Source organism: Ceratotherium simum, chromosome 22 (assembly GCF_057802395.1).
Source record: "Ceratotherium simum simum isolate JZ-2026a chromosome 22, ASM5780239v1, whole genome shotgun sequence".
In the NCBI taxonomy this organism is placed as follows: domain Eukaryota; kingdom Metazoa; phylum Chordata; class Mammalia; order Perissodactyla; family Rhinocerotidae; genus Ceratotherium; species Ceratotherium simum.
This window is the reverse complement of record NC_141921.1, coordinates 4666202-4694043: the sequence shown is the minus strand read 5'-3', so window position 1 is coordinate 4694043 and position 27842 is coordinate 4666202. Positions and strand designations below refer to the sequence as shown.

General features: G+C 46.2%; 1 protein-coding gene across 2 annotated transcripts; it reads left to right on the top strand.

Annotated features, from left to right (window-relative positions):
* The first annotated feature begins 1924 nt into the window (after positions 1-1924).
* TTC4 (tetratricopeptide repeat domain 4) lies at positions 1925-24154 on the top strand. Of its 2 annotated transcripts, XM_004438601.3 has the most exons (10): positions 1925-2086; positions 2532-2649; positions 3396-3557; positions 6996-7073; positions 8544-8668; positions 14685-14771; positions 16627-16844; positions 17448-17529; positions 20651-20733; positions 22818-24153. In XM_004438601.3, exons 1-10 carry the CDS (start codon positions 1976-1978, stop codon positions 22918-22920), a joined length of 1167 nt encoding a protein of 388 aa, XP_004438658.2. In that variant the 5' UTR covers positions 1925-1975; the 3' UTR covers positions 22921-24153. The 2 variants fall into 2 exon arrangements, with proteins under 2 accessions (XP_004438658.2, XP_087301996.1); XM_087445870.1 differs by lacking the exon at positions 20651-20733 and having other exon boundaries at positions 22818-24154.
* The last annotated feature ends 3688 nt before the right edge of the window (positions 24155-27842 follow it).

Below are 27842 nucleotides of genomic sequence, written 5' to 3'. Positions count from 1 at the left end.
GAAGGCAGGCCGGCTTCATTGCCCACATTCTGCAGATGAGAATAGGGCTCAAGGATGGGTGAGCCTTGTCAAAGGTCACACCAGAGTCCCAAAGGAATAGGGCTCAAGGATGGGTGAGCCTTGTCAAAGGTCACACCAGAGTCCCAAAGCCCTCCCAACTCCCATGCCAGAGCCCTTTCCACCCAGAGACACTACTGCTTTCATTGGCCAGAACCCAAGCCTGGGGTGGCCTTGACACATGACAACAGAGTTATTGGTCAAGGCCCCTGAGCAGTCTCGAGTTGGAAGGGTCAAAGGGCACTGGGCAAGTCACTTCCCTTCTCTGAGCCTCCCCTGTCATTACCTGTAAAATAGGTTCTCACCTCACAGGGTTTTATAGGAATCAAATGAAAAAATGGTTTGTAAGCTCTACTCAAGAAGTGAAAAGATAACGAAGAGGAGAATAAGATCGGGAGCCGCTAGGGAGTGGGTCAAGGAGGCAGTGTGGAGAGGAGGTCTGGATTTGGAGGGAAGGGAGTGCTCGGACCAGGTTTTCTGCTGGGTGTGGCAAGTTAGAAGGGAAAAGGCAGTCCTGGCTCTGGAGGGCTCACAGCCCCTCATGTGTCACTTTTCGCCCTGCTGTCTCTCTCATCCCCGTATCAAATGACCAAGCCTGCCAGCTCTACTGCTGGGCTTCAGAGCTCGTCTCTCCCCTGGTCTCTCACAGGCTTGTCAATCTCTTAACCGAGACTCCTGCATCAATCCTTCACCTGGCAACCCCACCCTTCCTAAGACAAATTTGCCCTTAGCTCTATCAGCGGCTCACTAGCCTCCACAAGATAAAGGGCTAAGGGGTAGTCAGGCCCTCTGGCCCCCACCCACCTTGCTGGCCTTCCCTCTTAACTCCTGCAGTCCCCAGCACGTGGGGCTGTTGCCCACCTCCACTCCTCTCTGCACACTGGCTCCCACTACCTAAAATGCTTAATGTCCCTCCAGCCCCCATCCATCTGCCTCATCCTTCTCATCTCTGCTGTCAGCTCTGCATCACCACCTCTGTGGACCCTTCCTGAATCCCCCAGGTAGCACCCACTCCTCGGTGCCTCCACTGTGCAGACCTCTGACCAGCCCGGTTTAGATTGGTCTGCTGCCTGTCTTTTCTTCTAGAACAGACTGTGGGCTCCCTGAGGCTGTAACACCCAACACAGGGCCCAAGAGCCACGTGCTGGGTAACCCAGCGGCTGCAGGAGGGCACACCTGGCCTGGAGACCTTGTTTCCATCTCAGCTGTGGAGGGTAGGGGGTCATCCACATCAGAAATAGACATGTCTGATCACATCACCCCTTTCCTCGAGACTCTCCAAAAGGTCCCACACTGCGGAAAACCCAAGTCCTGGGAATCACGGCCCATTATCGATACCTCCCCTCACTTTCTACTGGCCCTCTCTCCTGCTCCAGCCCACCCCAACCCCAGCCCCCTCCCTAGGCTGCGGCCGCCGACACCCCTGGCCACCCCAGTCCTCCTCCTCCGCGTGAACGCCTGTCCACCGGGTTTAAACTTTCCTCCCACAGCTCCTGCTCCCACCTGACACGCTCTTACGTGTTGTTTGTGTATTGTCTGTCTCCCCAGGACCTTGGCACCTCCCAGAGGGCGAGGATGTTACCTGCTCTGCCCACCACTGTGTACCCATGACTACAACTGGCCTGGGACACACAAAGAGCTTAGGAAATACGTGTTAACTGGCTGAACAAATGAAGTGACCGTGGGGCACGTGGGCGCTGAATGTATTCAACCCCCAAGAAAAAGCAAGGGGGCGGGGCTTCGGCAAGCCCGGGGCGGGGCTCGCAGGGGAGGGGTGGAGCCGCGCCCGCTTGGTGCCCAGGCCCGCGGAACTCGAGGCGCGCGGGACGGCGCCGCCCGGAGGATTGAGCGGGCGCCCGCGCCGCCGGAAGTTGCCGCGCGGTTCTCCGGACCGTGGCGGGAGGGCCGAGGGGCCGCCATGGAGCGGCTGGAGCCGGACGCCGCCGCCGACGAGGCCATGGACTCGTTCCTGGAGAAGTTCCGGAGCCAGCCGTACCGCGGCGGCTTCCGCGAGGACCGGTGGGAGGAGGTGGGCGGTCGGGGCGCCGCACGTGCGAGCCCGCGAGAGGCGTTCCCCGGGAGCGCGGGCAGCGGGCCGCAGGGGCCGAGGGTCGTAGGCGGCCGGGACCTTCGAGAGTCGGGTTGTGGAGTGGACAGGCCCTGGTTGCGCCCCTTCCCGCGCTGACCCCGGGGCGCGTACTTGCGGAGCCGTCCCGCGCTTGTCGAGCGGCCCTGACCAGAGCAGGGGCGGGCGGAGACGGGGCGGGGCGGGTCAGTGCGGGAGCGAGGGCGACGGGGCGGGCGGCCTGAAGGGGTCGTCAGAGGGGCCCGTTCTCCTGCGCTCCTGCCGCGGCCGGGAGCCTGAGGCCTGGCTGGACGGAGAGCCAGTCACGACGAGTAAGAAAACTGCTAGACGGGCCTGGGATTGGGTCTGCTGCGGGGAAAGTCCTGTTCAGTTTTCTCTTAATCTCCAGGAATTTGAAAAGATCCCCCTGTTTATGAAGGAAGCGCCGTCAGAAATTGATCCCAAGGAGAATCCTGACCTGGCTTGCCTCCAGTCGATTATTTTTGATGAAGAGCTGTCTCCGGAAGGTATCTTCCGTGACTCTTGACATTTGTTTCGTGTCTCCGTCCAGTTGAGGTAGTGAGTCAGAAAGATTCTGATTGATGATGAGTAGTTAGGCTGAGCTCAGGTCGCGATGTATTCCACCTGTGCCCCTTTGGATACCTGCTAAATGCCAGGCACTGGGCATACGGGCGTGAAGGAGACTGCCTTCGAAGGTCGCGCTTCGGTGGGCAGCCACATTGTCCAAAAGAATCAGGACAAAGGTGTGTGTGATAAGTGCTGACATGGAGCTATACACTGGGTGCCCACACCGAACGGGGGAGGTGGGAGTGCGCTCACAGTAGATCGGAAATTTGAACTGAATCTTAACAATTTTGTAGGTTCTTACTAGGGTGAGGAGGGGAATTTGCATTCTAGGGAATAAAACAACATAAACAAACGCAGAAGTGTAATTTCCCCCCATTTCTTCAGTAATTTAAAAAAACGTTCTTCAAGAGCGAGGATAAATATACTTTTTTCCTTTGTGCTTCTGTTTTTGTGTGTAAGCACTTAATAATCTACCTTGTAAGGTATTTGGAATTGATTATGGCATTAAGTACGCGTGACTTTGTTTCTCCATGTTGATACTCAGTTTTATAGCATTAATTTTTGAGTTTTCTGCCCCTATTGGTTTCTTCTATTTGATTTATCATATGACATTGCATGATTTAGAGGATTTTTAATGAGCCTTTTAAAAAATAGGAATAGTGATTATTTCTTCTCTTCTTTGCAGAACAGGCCAAGACCTATAAAGATGAGGGCAATGATTACTTTAAAGAAAAAGACTATAAAAAAGCTGTGGTTTCATACACTGAAGGATTAAAGAAGAAATGTGCAGACCATGATTTGAATGCTGTTCTTTATACCAACCGGGCAGCAGCACAATACTATCTGGGTAATTTATTCCCTTACTTAGTGCTTTCTAAAGAATTAATTTGTGATAAAAGCCATTATGATGGCTAGTGGAGGGTTTGAGAGTGTCAGAGGAGGAGCTGCTGATCCCAGAACCTAGGATGGTTTACTCTACTTGAACTCTGATCTTCCAGGTAGACTTGGTGAAAAGGGAAACCAGATAGATGGTGTAATTCTTACTATCCAAACCAAATGCGTGACATCAACTACCTTCATACGTGAGTTGGTGTGATCTGGGATTTTTGAGCCCAAATGCTTCTACTCTCTCAAAAAATTTTTTTCTGGCCTTTTTACCCTCTTCTGAAGGATGCTAGAAAAATTTAAGATCTTTGTGTGAGAGAAACTAAATTAATTAAGGGAGAATTTCTCAAAGAGTATTCTATGGGACCCTTGAAGTAAAAAATATTATTTGGACAAGTAAGTTTGGAAAGTGCTGCTGCTTTGTTGGAGGTTTGCAGCACACATTAGTATGTTCAGAACACTGGGATGACCTACAGCAAAGAACTTTACCCTGTGATTCTCAAGTTTTGTAAGCCTCCTTTTCAAGTAACACTTATTAACATGCAGGACTGTTCTGCAGATGTGACTTTGGGAAACACTGGTTATTTGGGTGACATTACTGGTGACTAGTCTTCGTCATGTTAGACCCTTGTTTCTTATCAGAGAGTTTAGAGAGGACCTGGGAATGACCTCAGGCATTTCTGAGGGGCTGGTAGGGAATGAGCCTTGCAGTCTAGCTGGGGTGAGTCTGTTGGGACTTGTCACTATTTGAGCAGAGTTTTTCCTCAACCATAGTCTGCTCCAACTGTTTTCTCCTTTAGCCTGTTTTGTCATAAAATTCTAAAAAGTAAGAGTGGTAAAGGACTTTAGAAATTATTTGGGCCGACCAAGCCCCTCATTTTACGTAAGTCCAGAGAGGGACCCTTTGGTTAGTGCCAGAACCTGGACTAGAAACCCAGCCTTCTGACTTCTGGAGGAATACATTTTCTTCATTCAGCAGACAGACTGAGTTGTTCTGTGCTAGGCACTGGCATCACAGAGATGAGTAAGACCTGACCTTTCCCCAAAGGAGTTTTATTCATTTACTTATTCGGTCAGTAAATATATATAAAGCACTTACGTGTGCTAGGCACTGTACTGTGAACAAAAGCTCCATAGTTCCTTTCCTTGGGGAACTTAAAGAATGTCATGTATAGGGCTAATAAGACCAAAAGCACCTTCCAAGAAAAGCAGTGAGTGTGCAATACCAGAGGAGCAGATGCATCATAATCAGAGCCTTTCCTTAAATAAGTCACTGGTATGGCTTAAAAAGCACTTTCACATTTGTTATTCTTCTTGACCTCGTAGCAACTGTGTAAGGTAAATGAGGTTGACAGCTTTACCCCTAGTCAGCAGAGTAAGAAACTAGTAAAATGTAATAAATGTAGGAAAATGAATTGTCTCATGGTGCACAGTGCTAGGATTAGGATGCAGAGTCGGGTTTGATTCAAAGTGCACTAAATGGGAGACACCTTTCCCCACATTTCCAGAGGTACTTGGTGCTGTCAGTTCCTTAGTCCTGAGTACTCTGTAGGTTCTGCAGTACAGTTCGGTAGCTTTGGGGCTTTCTCTCTGCTGGCTTAGAGTTCAGTTTTCTCAAGCCTGGTTAGTCATTTAACCTTTGTCCTTTTGTTTTCCAGCTTTAAAGTGTTCTGTGTTCTTCTCATTCTTGTCTCTGGGTTTAGGGCTTTTTTGAGGAGGGGAAAGAGGATGGTGGTGGGGTTGAGTTAAATGCATGTGTTCAGTCTTTCGCCTTTAACCAGAAGTCTTTGGATCTCTTTTATATGCAATTTTTTCCATAGTTAAGATCATACCGTTCATCCAGTTTTGTATTCACTTCTTTTCACTTAATTTTATAACATAAATAAATATATAATATTTTATATTATAAATAATTATAAATAATTTCACTTGTCATTAAAATTGTGAATACTATTTTAATAGCTACATAAAGTTGCATCATATGGACATACCAGTGTTTACACTATTTGCTTTAACATTCTGTACATTGTTGGGTATATAGCTGCTTTTAGGTTTTTGTGTGTGTGTGTGTGTGAGGAAGATCAGCCCTGAGCTAACATCTGCCAATCCTCCTCTTTTTGCTGAGGAAGATTGGCCCTGGGCTGACATCTGTGCCCATCTTCCTCCACTTTATATGGGACGCCGCCACAGCGTGTCTTGACAAGCGGTGCCTTGGTGCGTGCCCGGGATCCGAACCCCAGGCTGCCGCAGTGGAGCGCGCGCACTTAACCACTATGCCACTGGGCCGGCCCCTAGGTTTTTTCAAATAATGCAAAAATAAACAAAGTTAGTGACAAAGTTTTTCCAATAATTCTGATTATTCTTAGGCTAATGCAGGATTTGGCAAACTGTGGCTCACAGGCCACATGTGGATCCCTGGCCTCCTCTGAGCTAAAAATTTTCTTTACATTTTTAAAGGATTGTAAAACTAACAAAGAAGAATGTGTAACAGACCATATGTGGCATGTAAATCCTAAAATATTTACTATATGGCCCTTCATAGAAAAATTTTGCTGACCCCTGGGCTAGAGTGTTAGAAGTGAAATTAATAGGTAAATACCAAACTGTTAAGTAATATTTACAGTATAAACTAGAAGGTGAAAGTCTACCTCATGCCCTACTAGTTTGGATAACCGGTATGTATGAATGCATGCCTTTTTAAAATGCACTTGCAAATATGTGTGTTTGTATATATATGTCGGTATATTTAGATTGGTTTGTTTGTACAAAAATGGACTTCTCTACACATTGAGCCACCACTTCAAATAGTATAGCAAAGACATCCTATCACGCCTTTTACATGCAGATCCGTCTTGCTCTTTTTAATGGCTGCATAGTATTCGATAGTATGAATTTACCATAATTTGTTTAATCGTTACTGAATTGAGGATATTTAGGTTATCTCCAGCTTTTTGCAGTTAAAAGTAATGCTACAATTCACATGCTTTTAAATTTGTGCAAGTATTTTTAAGGATAAATTTTTAGAAGAATATTGTTGGGTCAAAGTGTACGTACAAAGTGCATACTAATTTGCTCTCTAATGTATTCTTAGAGTGCCCTTCTTCCATATCCTCACCAATACTGGATGTTATCTGTCTTTAATTTTTACCAATTTCATGTGATGTTGAGCATCTTTTCATGTGCTTACTAGCCATTTATAGTTGTTCTGTGCATTGCCTGATGTTATAATGTTATATTTCTAAGGCTCTTGATGAGTACAACCAAATTTTTGTCTAAAAACAGTTGCTCTGATTTATATTTCTCCAAGATTGTACAAGAGTGTCTTTGTCTCTATGCACAAAATTTTGGAAATATTCTGATCTCCAAACTTGTTCTCTTTTACTAAATGGTGTTTTGTTAGGCAATTTTCGTTCTGCTCTCAATGATGTGACGGCTGCCAGAAAGCTAAAACCCTGCCACCTCAAAGCAATAGTAAGAGGTAAGTCTTGTAGAACTACAGTATGATTGTCATTATGGAAAAGTTGGCACTCACTGCACCAAAAATTAAGACATTTTAAGTTTTGGTATGAAGGTGCTAAGATACTAATGAAGTCACCTTATTTTTGCAGTCTTGATATTAAGTTCCTGGTCCTTATTGACAGCAACATGCCATTTTTAAAAGAATTCTCTAGAGAATAATCTAACCCTTTGTGTTTTAAGAATTTGTAGAGAAATTTAAACTCCTCATTTTAAATTAATAAAGAATATAGTTAATTAAAAGAAAGCAGTTTCAAAAGCCACATTCTAATTTTTTCCCAAATTAGTTAATTGAAAGGTGAGATCTTCAAATGCCATGTTAATGTTAATTAAAAGATAAGTTATGGGACCTTTGCTGATAACTCGGATGCTGAGATGTTCCCAGGTTATTTTTTCTTTTGTAATCTGATCTTTCTATGTAATAATAGTACTTTTATTACTTTTATACTTCACCTTTTCTTTGAGAAGCTCCAAGGTGCTTTGCAAACTTTAATTTACTTATCACATGTTAATCTTTCCCATATCCCCATGGACCAACTTAAAATGCTTTATCAAAGTTATGCTTATTTAGATACTCATGGTTCGCGGGTGGTAAGTAGATCCATGTCCCTCAGCTGTAGGGAAGGAAGGTACTGAACAAAGATTGGCAAGTAAATTGAGTGCAGTCCTGTGGAATCGGCCACAGGCTGAAGTCTGTAATCCTCAAGTAATGCTTGAGTGAATTGTCAATTTTACCTTATTATGTGACCTTGCCAAGACACCCACTCTGCATGTGAGTTTGCTCATCTCTGGAAGGTGAGGTTGGATTCTATTGACATCTAAGCCCTTGCAGTTCTGATATTTTGAAATTCTGTGGAAAACCTGAAGAGGCTAACTGGAGAAAAAGTGAACATGATTAAAGGAGCAGCAGCTTAAACTGGTAGCCATCGAGAACGATTTTAGGAGAGACCTCAAGTCTTTGGTCTTGCCACTGTTTGGTGAATGACTGAGGCTAATTTTGCTCTTTGTCTTCAGTTAAAAAAATCATCTGAGACGGGCTGTTTTCTTCTCATTTGCAGATGAGGAACCTGAAGCTCAGATATGCTCAGTTCTTTGTCTAAAGTCTAGTTAGTAAATGACAGAGCAGATTTCCAGCCCAGATCTGATTCCAAAGCCCGTACTCTTCTCCATTAAGCTGTAGCCTTCCCTTCTTTAAGAGTCCTTAATACCAGGGATGCTTACAGAAGTTTTGAGCTGAGTGGGCCCTAGAGATCTTTTTGATCTAAGATACAAAATATATTCTTCCTTGTCTGGGGAATGCAATACAAGGGGCTTTATCATCTCTTTTCCCTTCAGGGTGCTGGCTGGTAGCTGGTGGAGGTGGGGGGTTCTGCTCAAGGAGGGTCTTTCCATGCATGTTGTCCATGGATCCTAAGAATTCTGTGTTCTGCAGGTGCCTTATGCCATCTGGAACTGAAGAACTTTGCCGAGGCTGTGAACTGGTGCGATGAGGGGCTGCAGATAGATGCCAAAGAGAAGAAGCTTCTGGAAATGAGGGCTAAAGCAGACAAGCTGAAGGTTGGTGGCAGAATCAGTAGCTAGTTGGCATTTGTTAATTAGCATTCCCCAGATTTTGTCTTTTGGGTCATTGCACATTTTTTCTTTAAAAACAAAACCCGAACCAGTCCCTACCCTTGGAGCTCTGGAGGACACAGACAAGTAAACAAACATGTAAATAAATAGTTATAATGTGATAGAGGCAAGCAAGAATATAGTATATATAGTAGTGGTTATCTAACTTTGCCCTGGCCAAGAGCAGGGCAGAGATGGTGGTAGCAGAGAAGGTTTACTGAAAGAGGTGATGCCTGAGTCTAATCTCTTGAAGATTGAGCAAGAGTTTACTCAGCTAAGGAGGGGAGTGGGTGTGAAGAACATTCCAGACAGGAGAAAGAAGAACTGTATAACCTTGGGCGAGTTCCTGATATTTCTGAAACTCAGTCCCCTCTTTGAAAATAGTGAACATAATACATACCTCAAAGGTTTTTATGAGGATTAAATGAGAATATATGTGTGTGTGTGTATTAGCACATTTCTTATATATCGTAAGGATTTGGTAAATTCATGGCTATTATGATTTGAATAAATAAGAAATAGGATAAGACTGCCATAGTCTAGTCTGCACACTGTGTAAAGCTCTTGATAGTGAGGAGGGGAAAGTACAATTAAATGTTTAAACAAAACCCTAAGCTTCTACAATGTTATGTGACTCCCATCATTAAGACACCTATAACTTGCTGATGAAACACTACATTTCTGGCACATAACAGCAACAGTGATGATAAAAACAATAATAATAACAGAATACCATTACTATCAAAAATAACATCCAGGGGCCGGCCCAGTGGCACAAGCAGTTAAGTGCGCGCACCCCGCTGCAGCGGCCCGGGGTTCGCTGGTTCGGATCCCGGGCACGCACCAACGCACCACTTGTCAAGCCATGCTGTGGCAGCGTCCCATATAAAGTAGAGGAAGATGGGCATGGATGTTAGCTCAGGGCCAGTCTTCCTCAGCAAAAAAAGAGGAGGATTGGCAGATGTTAGCTCAGGGCTGATCTTCCTCACACACACACAAAAAATAATAATAATATCCAACATTAAGATAGCATTTTGTGTATGTTCCAGGTGCTACTTAAAAATTTTTACTTAAATGAGTCAATCTAAACCACACAGTAGCCCCATAGGGAGGAACTATTCTAATTCACCTTTCACTGGTGAGGTAGCTAAAGCACAGAGAGATCAGGAAGTTGCCTAAGTTGCACAACTGTTTTGAAGCTAGGCTTCAAAGTTAAGCATTCTGGCTCCAGAGTCCACACTCGTAGTCTCTGTTCAGTAGTGCCTCACGTGTCTGTTCAATACAAAGCCAGAACTAGATTTCGGGTCTCCTGATTCCTGGTCTAAGTCTCTCTTCATTGCTTATACTATGGAGTGGGAATTTTCAGTGCCATGGGAGCCTTCAGCTGGCCCTAAACAGGTATAGGTTTTAGTCATAGGCCATTCTGGTCATGAAATGGTAGGAAAAGTAGATATCTGTGGACCCACAAGGCTCAATAACAGAATTCTGATCCTAGGTAACTGAATGTTGGTCAGAATTTCTGAAAGTTGTATGTACAGGAGAGAATGTCTAGAGGGCTACTGTGGAAGGCCATAGCCAAGCTTATCCATAGAACAGCCCTTAGTGGACCTAAATGAAAGCTTCTAGGTCCTGCAGCAGAGTCACAATTAAAGGGAGATTTCGGGGCCCAAAAGCCTGACATTAGGTATAGGTGACATCATTTGCTGAGCATCAGGATTATTCCCTATATCTGCGTATAAATTGATTCTGGATTCCTTTGTGCTTGGCATATGTAAGCAACAGACCTCTTATGGCTATATTAATATCAGACAAAATAAACTTCAAGGCAAAGAGTATTATCAGAGATAAAGCAAGGCATTTTTTAAGTGATAAAAAAGGTCAGCTTATCAAGAAGATTTAACAATTCTAAATGTGTGTGTACCTAATAACAGAATTTCAAAATGCATGAAGCAAAAAATGGACAGCTCAAAGAAGGAAGAGACAAATCTACAAATAGGTGGAAATGGTCAACATTCTTCTCTCCTAGTAACTGATAGAGCAAGGAGATAAAGAAATCAGTAACGAGAGTTGATATCAGCAAAAATGGCCTACTAAAGACCTGCAAATATTCTCTCCATAAAGTCAATGGAAAACTGGCAAAAGTGGCCAGAATCAACTTTTTCAGAACTCTGAAATGAACCATAGGCTTGTAGCAGTCTGGGGAGTGTTTATTCAAGAAAAAAGGCTGAACTTCTATAAGAACAGCAAACTTTGTGGCATTTTAACTTGTCCTATTCCCATCTCCCCCCTCCCTAGTTCCACAGTTACCTTGAAAGCAAACAGCCCACAATCATGGTGAAAATGAGCAGGCTGGCAGCCACCAGAGGAGGCAGAACAGGATTAGAGCTCCTTCCAAGCCCCATTCTCAGAGAATTGTCTTTTTTTTTTCTTGGTGAGGAAGATTGGCTCCTGAGCTAACATCTGTTGCCAATCTTCCTCTTTTTGCTGAGGAAGATTAGCTCTGAGCTAACAGCTGTGCCCATCTTCCTCTATTTTGTATGTGGGATGCCTGCCACAGCATGGCTTGACAACTGGTGTGTAGGTCTGCGCCTGGGATCCAAACCTCCAAACCCTAGGCCGCTGAAGCAGAGCACGCAAACTTAACTACTGCACCACTGGGCTGGCCCAGAATTGTCATGTTTTGACCATCTGGTGGTTCCCTAGAAGACCACACTCACAAGGCTGTTTTTATTTGACCTGTCTTGGAGCTATCCCAGTATGAAAAGCTTTTTCATGGCAGGGAGGAAGGGGAGTGTGTTTGTCAAAAACAATGAGAGGCAGTTATTTAAAATTGCAGCTGCCTGAGGCAGTGCATAATGTTGGGGCAAACAATAGGCTTACCAGAAAACTTGAAAGCTGGGGAATGATATTCTGTAGGGGCTTGGAAAGCTCCCACATATTCCTGGGAATCTAGAAAGTCACATGTGTGCCCAGGGCTATGCACGTGCTCAGGAAAGATCTAAGAAGGCCCTAAGCTCCCACCTCTGGCTGATTTGGAGGCTCTGTACAAGCAGGAAGTGAAAGCTAAGACCAAATTGTAGACTTCTTGTGTGAGTGTTGAAGGCATGCCCCAACTCATACACAGAGCCCCTCAGCAAAGACTGGGACACTTTGGCTTCAGCCATTTAGGGAAATCTGTCTAGTCATTAGCTGACCACCAAGCTAAGCAATTAGAGACTTTAGTGGTCACATAAAACAGAGAATACTTTCTGTAAAGTATTTCTGTTTTACAGAAAGTGTTTACTTGCTGTAAAGAAGGCTTTACAGAATTAGTTCAGAGAAGTCACTAAACAACAATAACAGCAGCAACAAACACTGGGGAGGAGAGAGAGAGAATCTTTCTAGAGTTACAACATATTATTTAAAATGTCCGTTTTTCAACAAAAAATTACAAGACATGCAAAAAACCAAGAAAGGATGGCCCATACACAGGAAAAAAAATCAACAGAAACTGTCCCTAAAGGATCATAGACATGGGACTTAAAAGACAAAGACTTTAAACCGGCTACTTTAAATCTGTTCTACAAACAAAGGAAACAATGTCTAAAGAACTAAAAAATATATGTATATGAGAATGATGTCTCACCAAATAGAGAATATCAATAAATAAAAATGATTAAAAGGAACCAAATAGAAATTCTGTAGTTGAAAAGTACAATAACTGAAATGAAAAATTCACTGAGGAGCTCAACAACAGAACTCTTAAGATAGGTCAATTGTGATTACCCAGTCTGAGGAACAGAAAGGAAAAAGAATAAAGAAAGATGGAGAGAGCCTGAGAGACCTGTGGGATGCCATCAAGCATATCATCATAGGCGTAATGGGAGTCTCAGGAGAGGAGAAGGAGAAAGGGACAAAAGAATATTTGAAGAAGTAATAGCTGAAAACTTCTCAGATTTGATGAAAAACAGTAATCTACTCTTCCAAGAAGCTTAACAAACTCCAAGTAGGATATACTTAAAGACATCTACACTTAGACACATCATAATCATAACTGTTGAAAGTCAAAGACGAAGAGAATCGTAAAAGCATCGAGAGAGAAGTGATTCTTCACAGATAAGAGATCCTCAATAAATGAAGAGCTGGTTTCTCATCAGAAACCATGGAAGCCAAAAGGTGGTGGGATGAAAGAAATTCAGTGCTGAAAGAAAAAGACTGTCAACCAAGAATTCTATGTCAAGCAAACCTGTCCTTCAAAAATGAAGTAGAGGAAGAAGTAAAACTCCATTAGCAAATGATCTGATCTTGTATATAGAAAATCCTAAGGAATCCACTAAAAACTATTGGAACTCATAAATCAGTTGAGCAGGCTGGTAGGATACATCAGTATAACAAAATCGATTGTATTCTGTAGACATTTAATGAATCTTTCAAATATGAAATTAAAAAACCAATTCCATTTACAAAAGCATCAAAAGAATAAAATACTTAGGAATAAATTTAACAAAAGTAGCATAAAACTTTACCCTGAAAATACAAAACATTGTTGAAAGAAATTAAACCTAAGTAAATGGGAAGACATCCCATGTTCATGGATCAGATCTTAATATTGTTAAGATGATGGTACTCCCCAAATTGATGTACAGATTCAACATAATCTGCATCAAAATTCCACCTGGCTTCTTTGTAGAATATTGACAAGCTGATTCTAATATTCATATAAAAATTCAAGGGACTCAGAATAGCCAAAATAATCCTAAAAAACAAAGAGTTAGAGAACTCACACTTCCCAATTTCAAATCTTACTACAAAGCTGTAACAATCAAGACATGGTACTGGCATAATAGACACATGGATCATTGTAATAGAATTGAGAGCTCAGAAACAAATTTACAGATGATTGATTTTCAACAAGGGTACCTAGACCATTCAGTGGTGAAGGAATAGTCTTTTCAACAAGTGATTCTGGGACAACTGGATATCCATATGCAAAAGAATGAACTTGGACCCCTATCTCGTATGATATACAAAAATTACCTCAAAATGGATCAAAGACCTAAACGTAAGAGCTAAAACTATAAAACTCTTGGAAGAAAACATCAGCATAAATCTTCATGACCTTGGATTAGGCAGTGGTTTCTTAGCTATGACACAGAAAGCATATAGACACAAAAGAAAAAATAGAAAAACTGGACTTCATCAAAAGTAAAAACTTTTTTGCGTCAAAGGACGCCACTGAGAAAGTGAAGAAAACCCACAGAATAGGAGAAAATATTTGTAAATCATATGTCTGTTAAGGGACTTTTATCTAGGATATATAAAGAACTCTTAACATCTCAATAATTACAAGACAATCCAGGTTTTTAAATGGGCAAAAGATCTGAAGAGACATTGCTCCAAAGATGATATAAAAATGACCAGCAAACACATGAAAGATGGTTAACATCATTAGTCATTAGGGAAATGTAAGTCAAAACCACAGTGAGGTACTGTTTTACACTCACTAGGATGGCTATAATTTTTTTTATTTTTTATTTTTGTGAGGAAGACCAGCCCTGAGCTAACATCCGTGCTAATCCTCCTCTTTTTGCTGAGGAAGACCGGCTCTGAGCTAACATCTATTGCCAATCCTCCTCCTTTTTTGTTTTCCCCTAAGCCCCAGTAGATAGTTGTATGTCGTAGTTGCACATCCTTCTTAGTTGCTGTATGTGGGACGCGGCCTCAGCGTGGCCGGAGAAGCGGTGCGTCGGTGCGCACCCGGGATCCGAACCCGGGCCGCCAATAGCGGAGCGTGCACACTTAACCGCTAAGCCACGGGGCCGGCCCTCTTTAAATGTTTATTGAACTGAATGCGGCCCCTGGTATCCCTTGACACAGGAGCCTGGGTTGGGTAGGGACCAGAAATAGTGATTTAGGAGCAGGCTGGTGTAACGGAAGAGGAAGCAAGTCCTCTAGAACTGATGCATCTGAATTTCATTTTCAGCGAACTGAACAGAGGGATATAAGGAAAGCAAAATTGAAAGAAAAGAAGGAGCAGAATCAGAATGAGGCTTTACTCCAGGCCATCAAGGTGCGTTCTCAAACCTTAGGCCCTTATGGTTCTTGTTAAATCCACTAATCCTGAAACCTGTTGGGAACCTTTCTTGGGATGCTTTTACCTGAATGAATTTGTTCATTTTCTTTCTGCTTTGGTGAAGCAGTATGATGAAGGGGCTCTGGGGTCAGACCCCTGAGTTCAGTCAGCTCTCCCACTTGTGTACGTGTGTTGGTCTCAGGTAACCTACAGTAAATAGTTGCTAGGGGTTAAGCATTATTTAACCTCACAGTTGTCTTCTGAGGTAGGTCTTCTTGCTCCTGTTTTGCTAGATGATGACGAAGTCTCAGAGGTGAAGAAACCTCACACAGCTAATGTGTGTCAGAGCCCGGTCCTTGCTCCTAGCCACTGTTCTACTGCATCTTCAGAAAGTCTGAATTTTTAGGATGTTGCTTCTCTACCTGTGACAACAAGAACACAATTCGACCTCCCCTTCCCTCTCTTCTCTGCATTTTAAATGAATGGAGTCTGATCCAAGTCTTGCTTTTACCTCAGTACCCAGCAAGTCTCCTGTTGAGCCTGGGCTTGCTTGGTCCTCACAAGGGAGATAGCACCTGCCCTGTTGTGGGGTAGGTTTTTGTGTCATTCTTTGTTGCATTCAGTTATGCACCCATTTAAGTTACTTGTTGACTTTGAGAACTTCACGCTACTAAGATGCACTCCACTAGTCCCTCCCCACAACAAGCAATCTGTTAATACATATTAACAGAGTAACAGAGTGAAATACTCCAGATTCTCCATTGACTTCACATTCACAGTAAGGGATTTGGTCATTTCCTAAAATGCAGAATGTTGGAATGCCCAGACATTTGCACACAGACCTCATTTTGGTTCTCTCCTTTAGTCTAACATCTCCAACTTCAGTGTACGTAGGAATCACTCTCCACAGTAGTCCACATGAAGCCACACCTACTGTACTTTACCAGTGGTTTAAAGCAAGGGTCAGCACACTGCAGCCAGTGGATCGCAGCCCTGCCTGTTGGTTTATGTGTTACCTATGGCTGTCTTCACACTGCACTGGCAGAGTTGAGTAGTTAATTTCAACAGAGACTGTTTAGCCCACAAAGCCTAAAATATTTCTTGTCTGACCCTTTGAGGAAAAGTTTGCCAGCCTGTGATTTAGGAGATCCCATTAAAGATAATTCTGATTGCGTGTAATTTTCCCCTCATGTGCTAGCCTTAGGAACCTCCACACACATACAGAAGAGGTGACTACTATTCAGACCTTTGATTTTTCCTTATTTCCATGAGGCAGGCAAGATTAAGTCAATGTGCATTATTTTTAGTATTTCACGTCCTAGCTAAACTGAAACGTTTGCCATTTTTGTACATGCTACACTCTTGATCTTTTCAGTGCCTTTGCACATGCTCTTCCTTGGGGTGGAATGCCCATCCACCCTCCCCCCACTCTCTAGCTTCTCTGCCTTTCAAAGTCATTGTTCAAGGCCTGGCATTCCCCCAGTCACCTGCAGCCCCCAGGCTGAATTAACTGTTCATGGTCTGCAGTTCCACAGCTCCACTTCTGACCTTATATGGTACTTGTTTCCATAGCTGTCTCCCCACTGGACCGTGAGCAGGGTCTTGAGGGCAGGAACCATGTCTAGCTCGTCTCTGTGACACAGAGTCCAGCAGGTGGTAGATCGCTGGTGAAGGTGCGTTAAACCAGAGTGATGCCTACTCTGTGCCAGGCCTCAGGGACGATGCAGTCGAATCATGTGTAGAGCTGGCCCTCAGGGAACTGCAGTGTTATCGTTTCCCTGTTTTGGTGAAATGGATTGGCATCCTTCCACACAGTAAGGGGGGTGTGTGTGTGTTTCTGTCTTGAACCCAGGCTAGGAACGTCCGGCTAGTCTCTGAAGCTGCCGGTGAGGATGAAGATTCAGCCTCAGAAGGTCTCGGTGAGATTTTCCTGGATGGGCTCAGCTCTGAGAACCCCTACGGAGCCAAGCTGAGTGTAGATGACCAGGGCAGATTGAGCTGGCCTGTGCTCTTTCTGTACCCAGAATACGCCCAGTCGGACTTCATCTCTGCTTTTCACGAGGACTCCAGGTACTTACTTGCCCTACAGCCCTCTGCTCTGGCTTGCATGCACTTTTTCTGCTGGAAAAAGGGCAGGAGGGCCAGGTGGACTTTTGGTTGAGGAGGGAAGAGAATGGTTTGGAAGGTTTCACACAGTCTGGTTGGTATAATGTCTCTATCCTGTAGCTGATTCCTCCCTTTACTAACTAGCTCTGCAGTGATGGACACCAGTCTCACCATCACGCTGACTGGGCTCGTCAGTGAACACCACAGTACAGGGTTTGTCAAGTACTGGTGCACAGCTCTGCTGAGATAGGAAATCATCAGCAAAGTACTAAAGTGTGTATTTATTAGAAAAAATATAACTAGCAATTTTAACGTGTGATTTCATAGGGTTAATGCCTAGAATGTGGCTAAATGCAAGGAATGTTAAGCCTGAGTAAGTTTAGAGAAAATTATATGATAATAGGACAAGTATTACATACATTTTGGGCACTGTTGCCAAAATGGCTTAAGCCTGCATTTCATGTATTATACATTCTTGATATCTTTGTGAATTGGTGTCTGGGGACTGGGATGTGGGAAAACAGATCATGAGTTATTGATACCCAGAAAGTGCATGTATGTCCTTAGGTTTATTGATCATCTAATGGTGATGTTTGGTGAAACACCCTGTTGGGACTTAGAGCAAAAATACTGCCCTGATAATTTAGAGGTAAGAGAAGTTTTATTTTGTTCCTCTATGGGATTTTTTTTTTTGGTTGGGAGTGAGGTTTCACTGTCTTTTAAAAAAAAAATTGTGGTAAAATTTACCATTTTAACCAATTTTAAATGCACACAGTTCAGTAGCATTAAGTACATTCACATTGTTGTGCAACCATCACCACCATCCCTCTCCATTCTCATCATTCCAAACTGAAACTCTGTACTCGTTAAACAATAACTCCCTATTTCCCGCTCCCCTAGCCCCTGGCAACCGCCATTCTTTCTGTCTCTATGAATCTGATGACTCTAGGTACCTCATATAAGTGGAATCCTATAATATTTGTCCTTTTCTGTCTGGGTTATTTCACTTAGCATAATGTCTTCAAGGTTCATCTATATTGTAACGTGTCAGAAGATCCTTCCTTTTTAAGGCTGAATAATATTCTGTTGTTGGGATTTTTAAAAAAGTAATCACAACTTACAGTGTGAAGAATTTGTCTTCTAACCATTTGAGAGTAAGATGCCAGCTGATGCCCCATCACCCTTGAATACTTGAGTGTCTGTTTCCTACAAACAAGAATATTTTCCTTCATCTCAATCAACCATCAGAATTAGGAAATTATGGGGCCGGCCCCGTGGTTTAGCGGTTAAGTGCGCGCGCTCCCCTGCTGGCGGCCCAGATTTGGATCCCAGGCACGCACCGACCCACTGCTTGTCAGGCCATGCTGAGGCCACGTCCCACATACAGCAACTAGCAGGTTGTGCAGCTATGACATACAACTATCTACTGGGGCTTTGGGGAGAAAAAGGGGGAAAAAAAAAAAGAATCAGGAAATTAATGTTGATACACTAGTACCATCTAATCCTCAGACTCCCTTCAGTTTCACGGTTGTCCCAGTAATGCTCTTTACAGCAAGAAGACCTGTTGAGAATCCTATATTGTATTGTATTTGTTGGTCATGTCCCTTTAGTCTCCTTCAGGTTATAGAGAAGTTTTGTAGTCTTTCCTCGACTTTCTTGATCTTAACACTTTTGAAGATTTTGTTAGCGCCATCAAGTCCATTCCAACTCCTAGCAACCCTGTGTACAGCAGAGCGGCACCTGGCCTGGTCTTTTTGTGCCATTCTCTCACCTTCCAGCACAGATAGTGCTCTGCTCCTATTCTTAGGGTTTTCATGGCCAATTTTTTGGCAGTGGGTGGCCAGGTCCTTCTTCCTAGTCTGCCTTAGTCTGGAAGCTCTGCTGAAACCTCTTCACCATGGGGACCCTGCTGGTATTTGAAATACTGGTGGCATAGCTTTCAGCGTCACAGCAACACAGTTGCCACAGTGTGACAACTGACAGACTGGTGGTGTGGTTCCCTGACCAGAAACAAACCTGGCCCCTGTGGTGACAGCACCAAATCTTAACCACTAGACCACCAGAGCTGGTGGTCTACAGACCGGTTATTTTGTGGAAAGTCCATAAGTGTGGGTTTGTCTTGTGTTTCCTCATGACTAGATCTGGATTATGCATACTTGAGTGGAATATCACAGAAGTAATTCTGTGTTCTCGTTGCATCCTATCAGGTGCACATGATTTCAGTTTGTCCCATTACTGGTGATGTTTACTTTGATCATCTGATTGAGGTGGGGGTCTACCAGGCTTCTCTACTGTAAAGTTACTCTTTTCCCCTTTGTAATTAGTATTTTATAGGGAGGTACTTTGAAACAATATAAATATCCTATTGTTCATCAAACCTTCAACATAATCGTTTATTTATATCAATGGATTTATGGTTTCCTATTTTATTGAGTTATAATCTATTACTATGATTATGTTATGCTCAGATAATCCCAGACTTTGCCAATGGAAATCCCTTCAAATTTGTTTCTGTGTCCTTTTGACTTATCTCCATTTTTTAAGCACTTCCTTACTTTCTGGCAAATTACGCTTTCTTGCTCCAGCTCTGGAATCAGCCATTTTTCCCAAGGAGTCCTGGTTCTTTTTAGTGGAAAATGGTATTTAGAACCAATGTCTATGCAATAGGTATATTCATAAGTATGGGGGTGGGGGGAGGGGAGCTCACTGCTCCAATGCCGTGTGTGTGTGTTTGTGTGAGAAAACATGAGGTCTCATTGGTATCTCCAGTTCTAATCCAACACCACAGGACCTGTTTTCTCCCTTTCTCTATTTGTAACAGTGGCTTTTATTATTCTTAATATATTTATTGGTTTGATCAATCTCCCTGTATTTAACGCTCCTCCTGTCACCACCACTGTCCCCTCTCCCACAGGGAACCTTCCTCACACTACTTGGACTCTTGACTCCCACATCAGGCTGCTGCCCCAGCGTGGGTGCCCTCCTCATCCTGCACACACTCTCACACCCCACACTGCTCAACCACCCTGCATGAACGTCCCCCTCATCCTGCTCGGGGTTCTCACTCCCCACAGCAGGCTACCCTGCCATGAGTGGTTGCCCTCCTCACCCTGGTTGGGCCCTGACACCCCATAGCGGCTGTCCCCAAGTATGGACACCCTTCTCACCCCAGGTGGGCTCTGATATCCCACCCTGGACAGCTGTCTTACCTGGAAGTCCTTCTCACTCCGCTTATGCTGGCCAGCCCCCTTGGGGATGCCCTCCTCCACTGGCTGGGCTCTGACACCCCTCACCCCCGGCAGCCCTCCTGTGCAGACGTCTTCCTCACCCTGCTTGGGCTTTGACACCTGCACAGGGCCATCCCCTGTGTGGACATCCTTCGCACCGTGGTCGGGGTCTTCCCCTGCTCTGGGCCACCATGGCTTTCTTCCCCCACACCTAATGGCTCTAGCACTGAATTGTTAGGGAAGAGAAGGCTCACAGGCCTGGGCTTGAGTCTTGGCCCCTCTGTTTACTAGCTGGGCTTTGTTGGTGAGTTATTTCCTTTCTCTGAGCCTTGGTTCTGTCTTTGGAAAATGGAGCTGTAATACCTTTCTTGGTGTCTTGGGGAGGACTGAGTGCTTTGTACTCCACAACTCCATAAGGAGGCATTTGACTAGTAACAGTGGCCATCTCTTTAACTCCTCCCTACACTTGGCCTCAACGTGCCTAGTGCTGCTGAAGCCTCGTATTTTTATCTGACTCCTGCTCCTCTATTAACAATCTTGCAGGTCTACTTTGAGGATGAGGACAGGGCAGAGCTATACCGGGTGCCTCCCGAGAGCACCCTGCTGCAGGTGCTGCAGCACCCCAGGTGAGTCGCCTTCATGGGGCGGAGCAGACCAGGGAAGATGCAGATAAAAGCTGGGTTCTCATGCCACCACTGATTGATTGCCCGCGCCGCCCTGGACACAAAGCTGAGTGAGACGGCAGCCACGGAGACTGGCCCGGGCCACTGGCCAAACAGGTTGCAGTGTTTGCACCACAGCCACGACACCCTCAAACTGGGAGAAGTGAATGGGGCTGGGCTGAGAAGGGAAAAGCTGCCTGACTTGTACCTGAAGACAGCTGGGATGGCCCTCCTGTTCCTGATTGTGCCGTGTCCCCTGATATTGTTATGTGGAAAGAGCACTGGCTCTTGAAGTCAGATACCATCCTTGCCTGGCTATGTGACTCCAAGCACATACTCCCTCTCTGGGCTGTTTCCTCATCTCTAGAATGGGAATAATAACTCTTGCCTACACACTTCTCAGCTATTTGAGCACCAATGAGAGAGTAGGAGTCGAAGTGCTCCTGTAAACTGTGAAGGGCGGACTTGCTGTAAGAGGGCATCTTTGTTAGTAGCAGTGGCAGCCAGTGCATTTGGCAGTGGTCTCTTTCTTCAGCTTTGGGGTGTTCTGGACTATAAGGGAATGCCCTCGGTAGTGTTTTAAGTTGACTCTTGGATGACATTTCCCTAAGCTCAGAGCAAAGCTGATGCTCTGCATGTAGGCTAAGAGCCCAGTGTGTTAGGGACCAAGGGTGCTGGGTGTGATGGGGATGAGGCTGGAGAGCTAGGTTAGGGCCAGGCGTGAAAGCCTCAAACACCTTGCTAAGAAGCATGAACTTTATCCTGAGGGTGGTGTGTGGAGCCACAGAGGGTGTTTATTTAGGTAAAATTTACAAGTAAGGTCCAGATTTTAAGTGTACTATTCAATGGTGAGGCCTAAAGTAGGGGATCAATTGGAGAGAGGTTTAGGAGGCAGATTGGAGGGGAACTGGGGATGTGGTGACTGACTCGGTAGGGCTGTCCAGCTGGTCTTGAGGCTTCTGCTTTGGCTTGGCAGGTAGGAGGTGAGGTGAGGATTTCTTCAGATATGATCGATGACTTCTCTTGGCAGTGTTTTTTTCTGGCACCAAATCTCCCTTCTAGTTGATAGACAAATTTTTAGCTGTTCATTTTCTCAGTTGTTAGCAAATTACCCAGAATTCTTTAAAGGCCTGAGGTCCACCCTACCCCATCTCCAAAACATAGTAGAGAAATCTAAACAGAAAGCAGACTGATCTGTGGAGGAAAACCAATTTCATGCTTCTCAGAAAATATAAATGCCATTGGAAGTGATGACTTTTTAAATTTAGAAGATCACAGGCAAGAGGCTCCCCAGGACAGGTTTCTGGCATCTTCAGACCCTGAACTGGGTGGAGCCAAGTTACAGGCCCCTCTGTCCAGGTCCAACTCCCCTGGGTAATGCTGACATCCCCTGACCTGGGAGGCCAAGGTCTTGCCCGCTTCTCCAGGTTGCCCCTCTCGGTTTGCTTTAGCCCCTACAACAGCAAACACCTTGGTGACCTGCACCTCAGGCTTTTGCTCCCCCATGCCCCGTGACCACCCCCTTTCCACATGCAAGTCAAGCTCAGACATGGCATCTTCCAGGAAGCCTTTCCTGATTCCCCTTCCCCTTAGAGAGAATCACACCCCTTGGGCTAAGGCTGTACTGCACAAAGCTTCTACAGTTGTGCCTTGCTGTCATTAATTCATTATTTATCTCCCTCCCCTCAGGACTTGAGAGCAGGGACGATGGTTTTTGTTTGTTTTTTAATCTTTGTTTTCAGCACAGCGCCTGGCTTACCCTGGGCACCCACTGTTGAATAAATGAGTGAAAGCATGTTCTTTTAGTTTTATTTTGTGTTTAGTCTTAGACATATGTGATGCTGGAGGACTGGGCCAAAGGTTCTGGCTGGCTTGTAAGGGGGAGAGGGTCACGCTGACTTGCCGGATTTAGAAACAACCAAACGTGCTAAACTTGCATTTTAATGTTGACTCATATCCCAAGTTCACCTTGAATGTTGTTGGGAAGGTCCATGGGTGATTAAGATTGCAGTTCAGTTAACCCCTTTCCTTGGTTGTCTTCCCTGCAGGTACTCTGTAAAAGCCCTGACACCAGCATTTTTGGTCTGTGTAGGATCCTCTCCTTTTTGTAGGAATTATCTCCGGGGGAGAAAGGTGCACCAGGTAAAGTGACCGAGCCAGGCTGGGAGCCAGGCCCCCTGGATCGCCTATCTCACCCTCCTCCGCCTGGAATCCAGTGTACTTGAATCAACTGGACATACTCCTAGAATCCAAGACTTTATTTCTGTCACCTTGGGGACGGTCCTTCCTTGCATCGTGCTTGGGGAGGAGCTGCTGACCTCCCTGGACTGCAGCCTCTCTGGTCAGAGTGCTGGGCTCCAGCTGGTCTTCACCCTCCTCTGTTGATACAAGACTCCGCACCTTGGTCATGACATCCGTGGACCCACTGTGAGCTGCGATAACCACCAGCCTCCATCTCTGACGGGACCATCTGTTGCAGTTAACCACAGCGACTCACCCGAGGAACTCACTGGCCTGTGGACACTGACTCAGGATCCAGTGACACGGTTCTGAACTTTGTGGAGTTAGAGGCCTTAGAGAAGCTACCCCTCAGACTGCACATATCCACAAACCACGCATGTCATTTTAAGGCACTAAAGAGATTCCGGCCTCCAGTTATTTCATGAGCATAGAGGGGTGCTCTGTGGGGATGCTGTAGATGCCTCGGGGTGAGATGGGGCCAGGAGAGCCGCGTCTTGTTTCTGCAGCTATAAAGACCTACCCACTGGGATCCTCCAGAACCCCTAAAACATTTGCCAGTTTTCCTGACTTCTGCTGTATGGAGAACTGTGACAGACTTGGACAGTGGACTCTGAGTTCCTCTCCAGTTTTCACATTTTAGGATTTTGTGCCTTTTAAACTGGAAAATCTTTTTGCATGTTGAGTCACTGTCCTAGGTTGTATTTTTGCGTGCAGCTGTTTGCTTCCTCCTTCCTAGAGGATTTTATACATACTTACCTGTAGCCATGTGACTTCTTACAGTGCCACCCCATCCCCTAGGGAGGAGTGTACTTCCCTGCTTCCAACGCACAGGGCTGTGAGTGGACACGTCCAGACAGAAGCTCAAGGAGCTGCTGCGTGGCAGGCTGATGCTCTTTCCCCTCTGCCATGAGAATGTATTTTCCAGAGAGGGGCTGTTCCCTCAGCCCGTGCGCCAGAATGGTAAGACCCGTGGAGCAGAGCTGAAGCAGCTGGCCTGCAGCCACTGATGGTAACAAGAGTGAGAAGTGAATGTCTGTTGTAGTAATAAGCACTGAGATTTGGGGGTTTTTACTATAGCAAAGCTAATACATCATTAAACTGAAACCAGCTGCCCTTAAGACGGACTGATTTGGGGTTTTGTGCCGTGTGCTTCATTGTCTTTGAAGGGCAATTTGCTGTGGAATATTTACAAAGAACCACGCAGCTTTCCTTCCAGCCGCAGGTGCCTGCCTGTGGCTTGTTCAGGAAGCTGAAGCCCAGCCTCCATCCTAAGCCTGGCTTAGGCCATACTGAGGCCGTTCTCTCTCCCCCCAGCTGGACTCCCCACTTGGCTCTTTGTAAGCACTCAGCACTTTGTGTAGGAGACCTGACGTTGAGTTAGCAACAACCTGAGCAGGCGCTGCAGGGCTCCGTGGAGCAGCCACCTCACTCGCACGGGGCAGAGCAGGTTCCAGAGGGCCGCCTGACTCTTCTGTGACACATACTGATTCCTCGCCCCTTCCTGGACACTGAGAGCCTGGGAGGAGGTGGCCAGATGAGAGCATGTTGTACATTCAAAGCATGCACACCCAAGAATGGTCGTTAAACTTCCTTCATCCTCATCACCCAGCCCTGTCATAAGGCTCCTGGCAGGCCAGCTTCTGCTCTAGCTTCCCTGCAGTCCCTGCTCCTCCCTCTAGCTCGGGTGGGGCAGAAGTGCAAAGGGGAAAAGAGACTTAGAACGTTAGATCACAGTAGGGTCCTGGCGGCTGCTGACTTGCTGTGCCTGTGAGTAAGGGCCTGCTGCTTGGTGCCTACTTCATCTGGACAGTGATTCACTGCACCCACCTTGTAGGCTTGTCTGGGGCACTTCTGTGCAGACACTGTAGGCAAGTGCTCAGTCTGGTGACTGGCACGTGATTACTCAGTAACTAGCTCCTAACTCCAGGGAACTATACCCAGGGGCACATCCCTGCAGACCGGTGTCACTAAACCAGTGATTCTCAACCAGGGGCAGCTTTGCACCCCCAGGGGACATTTGCCAATGTCTAGAGACATTTTTCATTGTCACAACTTGGGGGGATGCTATTGGCATCTAGTGGGTAGAGGCCACAGATACTGCTAAACATCGTATAGTGCACAGGACAGCCACACCACAAAGAATTACCTGGCCCAAATTGTCAAAAATGCTGAGTTTGAGAAACCTGCACTAAACTTTCCAGAAGGTGAGCTCTCAGCAGGCAGAGGCCAGATGGGGATTTGTCTGAGTGCCCAGGCCTGACACAGTGGGAGCTCAGTGAGTGAGCGTGCTGATGAGTGGATGGATGATGAGCGAACGAATGAGGAACTAATGAGTGAAAAACCAGAGTCCTGTCCTGAGCCTCATTTGCACACACATGAGCATCAGCAACGGCGTCGCGGGCTCAGGCCTAACGTGGCTGTCTCACACCTCCTCCAGGAAGGCTCCTGGCCTCCCCTGCCTCCTCTGACCTCTGCCGTCCTCTTTGGTCACCAGGAGAGTGGAATGGGCACAGACTTAGGAGCAGGCCTGTGGCGGTTAAGACTAGAATTTGGCTGGGGCAGGGAGCAGGGGGCCCCACGGGCCACACAGGCCTGGCCCGAGCCCCCCCCCCACCCCATGATGTCTAGCCCAGCCTGCGCTTCCCAGCCACCTTGGGGCTCCAGGTGGTGTGAGTTCACCTCCCCCCGACCCGCCACTTACCGAGCCCTCATGGCCTGGCCCAGCCTTGGCTCCACTAGGCTGAACAGGGTGGGGAGTGGGGGGCGGGGAAGGGCCCTGGGCACTCCCCTTCAGAGCAGGGTAGGGGACAGGCAGCTTGCAAAGCAGATGTGTCCAGTGGGGCATGGGGCCCTGGCTTTCCCTGGGTGCTTCCCTGGCTACCTTCCCATTCCTGGGACTCCAGCACAGCCGAGTCAGAGCTCCCTCAAGGACTCAACCCTTCCGTGCCCTGTTTTACAGATGAGGAAACAGGCCCAGAGAGAAGGAGGGCCAAGGCCAAGGCCCCAGCTTCCCGAGTTCTGGCTCTGTGCAAACCATGTACCTGAATCCTTTCATCCTAACAGCCAGGCTCTCAGGCTGTGATCCCAATTTTATAAACAAGGAGATGGGGGCACAGTCTTACCAGCAGAGTGTCAGAGGCAGGATCTGAACCCAAACACCTCACTCCAGAGCCCACCTGTGCCTTGCCTGTGTCCCTCGTATTCCATTTGCTTTACAAACATTTAACCGGCACCAACCAAGGGCAGGGCGTTCAGGCGAAGTGCACCGGGCAGCCTCTGCCTTCCAGGTCACGCTGTTGAGTGGATGTCGTAAATCTAACCCTGGGCTGGGAACTGCTCCAATGAGGGGAGAGAGCCACAACACGCAAGTCTGCCCACGTGCCTGCTCTGAGCCCTCAGTGGCTCCCTGTTCCCTCAACACTCTTGGTGCAGCATTCAAGGCCCTTCAGGGGCCCTTACCACTTCTGCAGCTTCCTTTCTCTCTGACCTCCTTAGCCCAGCCATACTGGACATGGTTCAGCTATGGGGCAGGAGGGTGCAGTGGCTGAGAGGAATGGCTCTGGAGCCAGGCTGCCTGCCTTCCAATTCCAGCCCGACTCACTAGCTGTACAGCCTCGGGCACTTTGCTGAGGCACCGTGTCTCTGTTTCCTCATCTGCAACACGAGCAGGGTAATAGCACCAACCTCATGAAGGTGCTGTGAGGATGAAATGAATTAATCTGTGTGAAGCACATGGAACAGAGCTTGCCTCATACTAAATGTTCAATCTGTGACACTCATTTTTTATTCTCCAATCTTGCCATACTCTTAGCTTTGGGCCTTTGCACATTCTGTTCCCTCTGCCTGGAACACTCTTATTCCCACTTGCTCACCACTCTCCACCCCCAACTGTTCCTCCCTTTACTATTTAACACTGAGTCTTCAATCAGGCCTGACTGCCTCCTCCAGGAAGCCCTTCTGGCCTCTTATCCCACGTCCCATGGCACCTGCACCATCACTGCACTTACCACACTGCACTGTAATTGTCTGCTTACTGGATGGGTCCTCTCAATTCTCTGTAAACTGAGTCAGGGGCCCTGAACTGGGTACCTTTTACTGCCAGGACCTAGCACAGCACCTGCTCAGCATGGAGTAGGTGCACGACAAATTACTGACTGATGACACAGAGGAAGGAGTGAGGAATTCCGCACAGATGAGGCGTGGCAGCCACCACGCATGATGGATGTGGGCCATGAAGCTGAGGAAGGAATCGGGGTGGGTGACGTGGAAGGGCCTTTAAGCAAAGGCAAGGAGCCTGGAGAGGGCATGTCCAGGGGAGGGCATATGCTGGCACGGCTCGGTAATGACAGCTGGCATCTACTGAGCACGCACGACATACCAGACTGCTTCCCATGGACTGGCTCACTTAATCCTCCCAGCACCTCTAGGAGGCAAGTAGTTTCTTAGCACCATCTTACTGATAAAAAAAGGCACAGAGGGGAAGTAACTTGCCTAAAGTCAGCTAGCTAGTGAAAAGTAGCCAGAACTTGAATTCAGGACGCCCTTAAGCCCTTCAGGAGATATTAACAGTAACAAGACCGGGCCCCCGCCTTCGAGAAGTTGGCAGGAGACCCAGCTGCCTTTGCCTGCTCACTCCAAGGTTATGGTAAAGTCTGGCATTCACTGTCACGTAATGTCCCCAACCTGTCTGCCTGGGTAGAAGAATTCATGGTCTGCAGAAACCCCTGCCAGGGTCCCCAGCCAAATCCCCACAGCACCCGACACCCTGCCAGTAGGGTGTCAGCCCATGAGCTTTCTGGGTGAGCCTGGGTAACAAGTTCTACCCCTGCAAA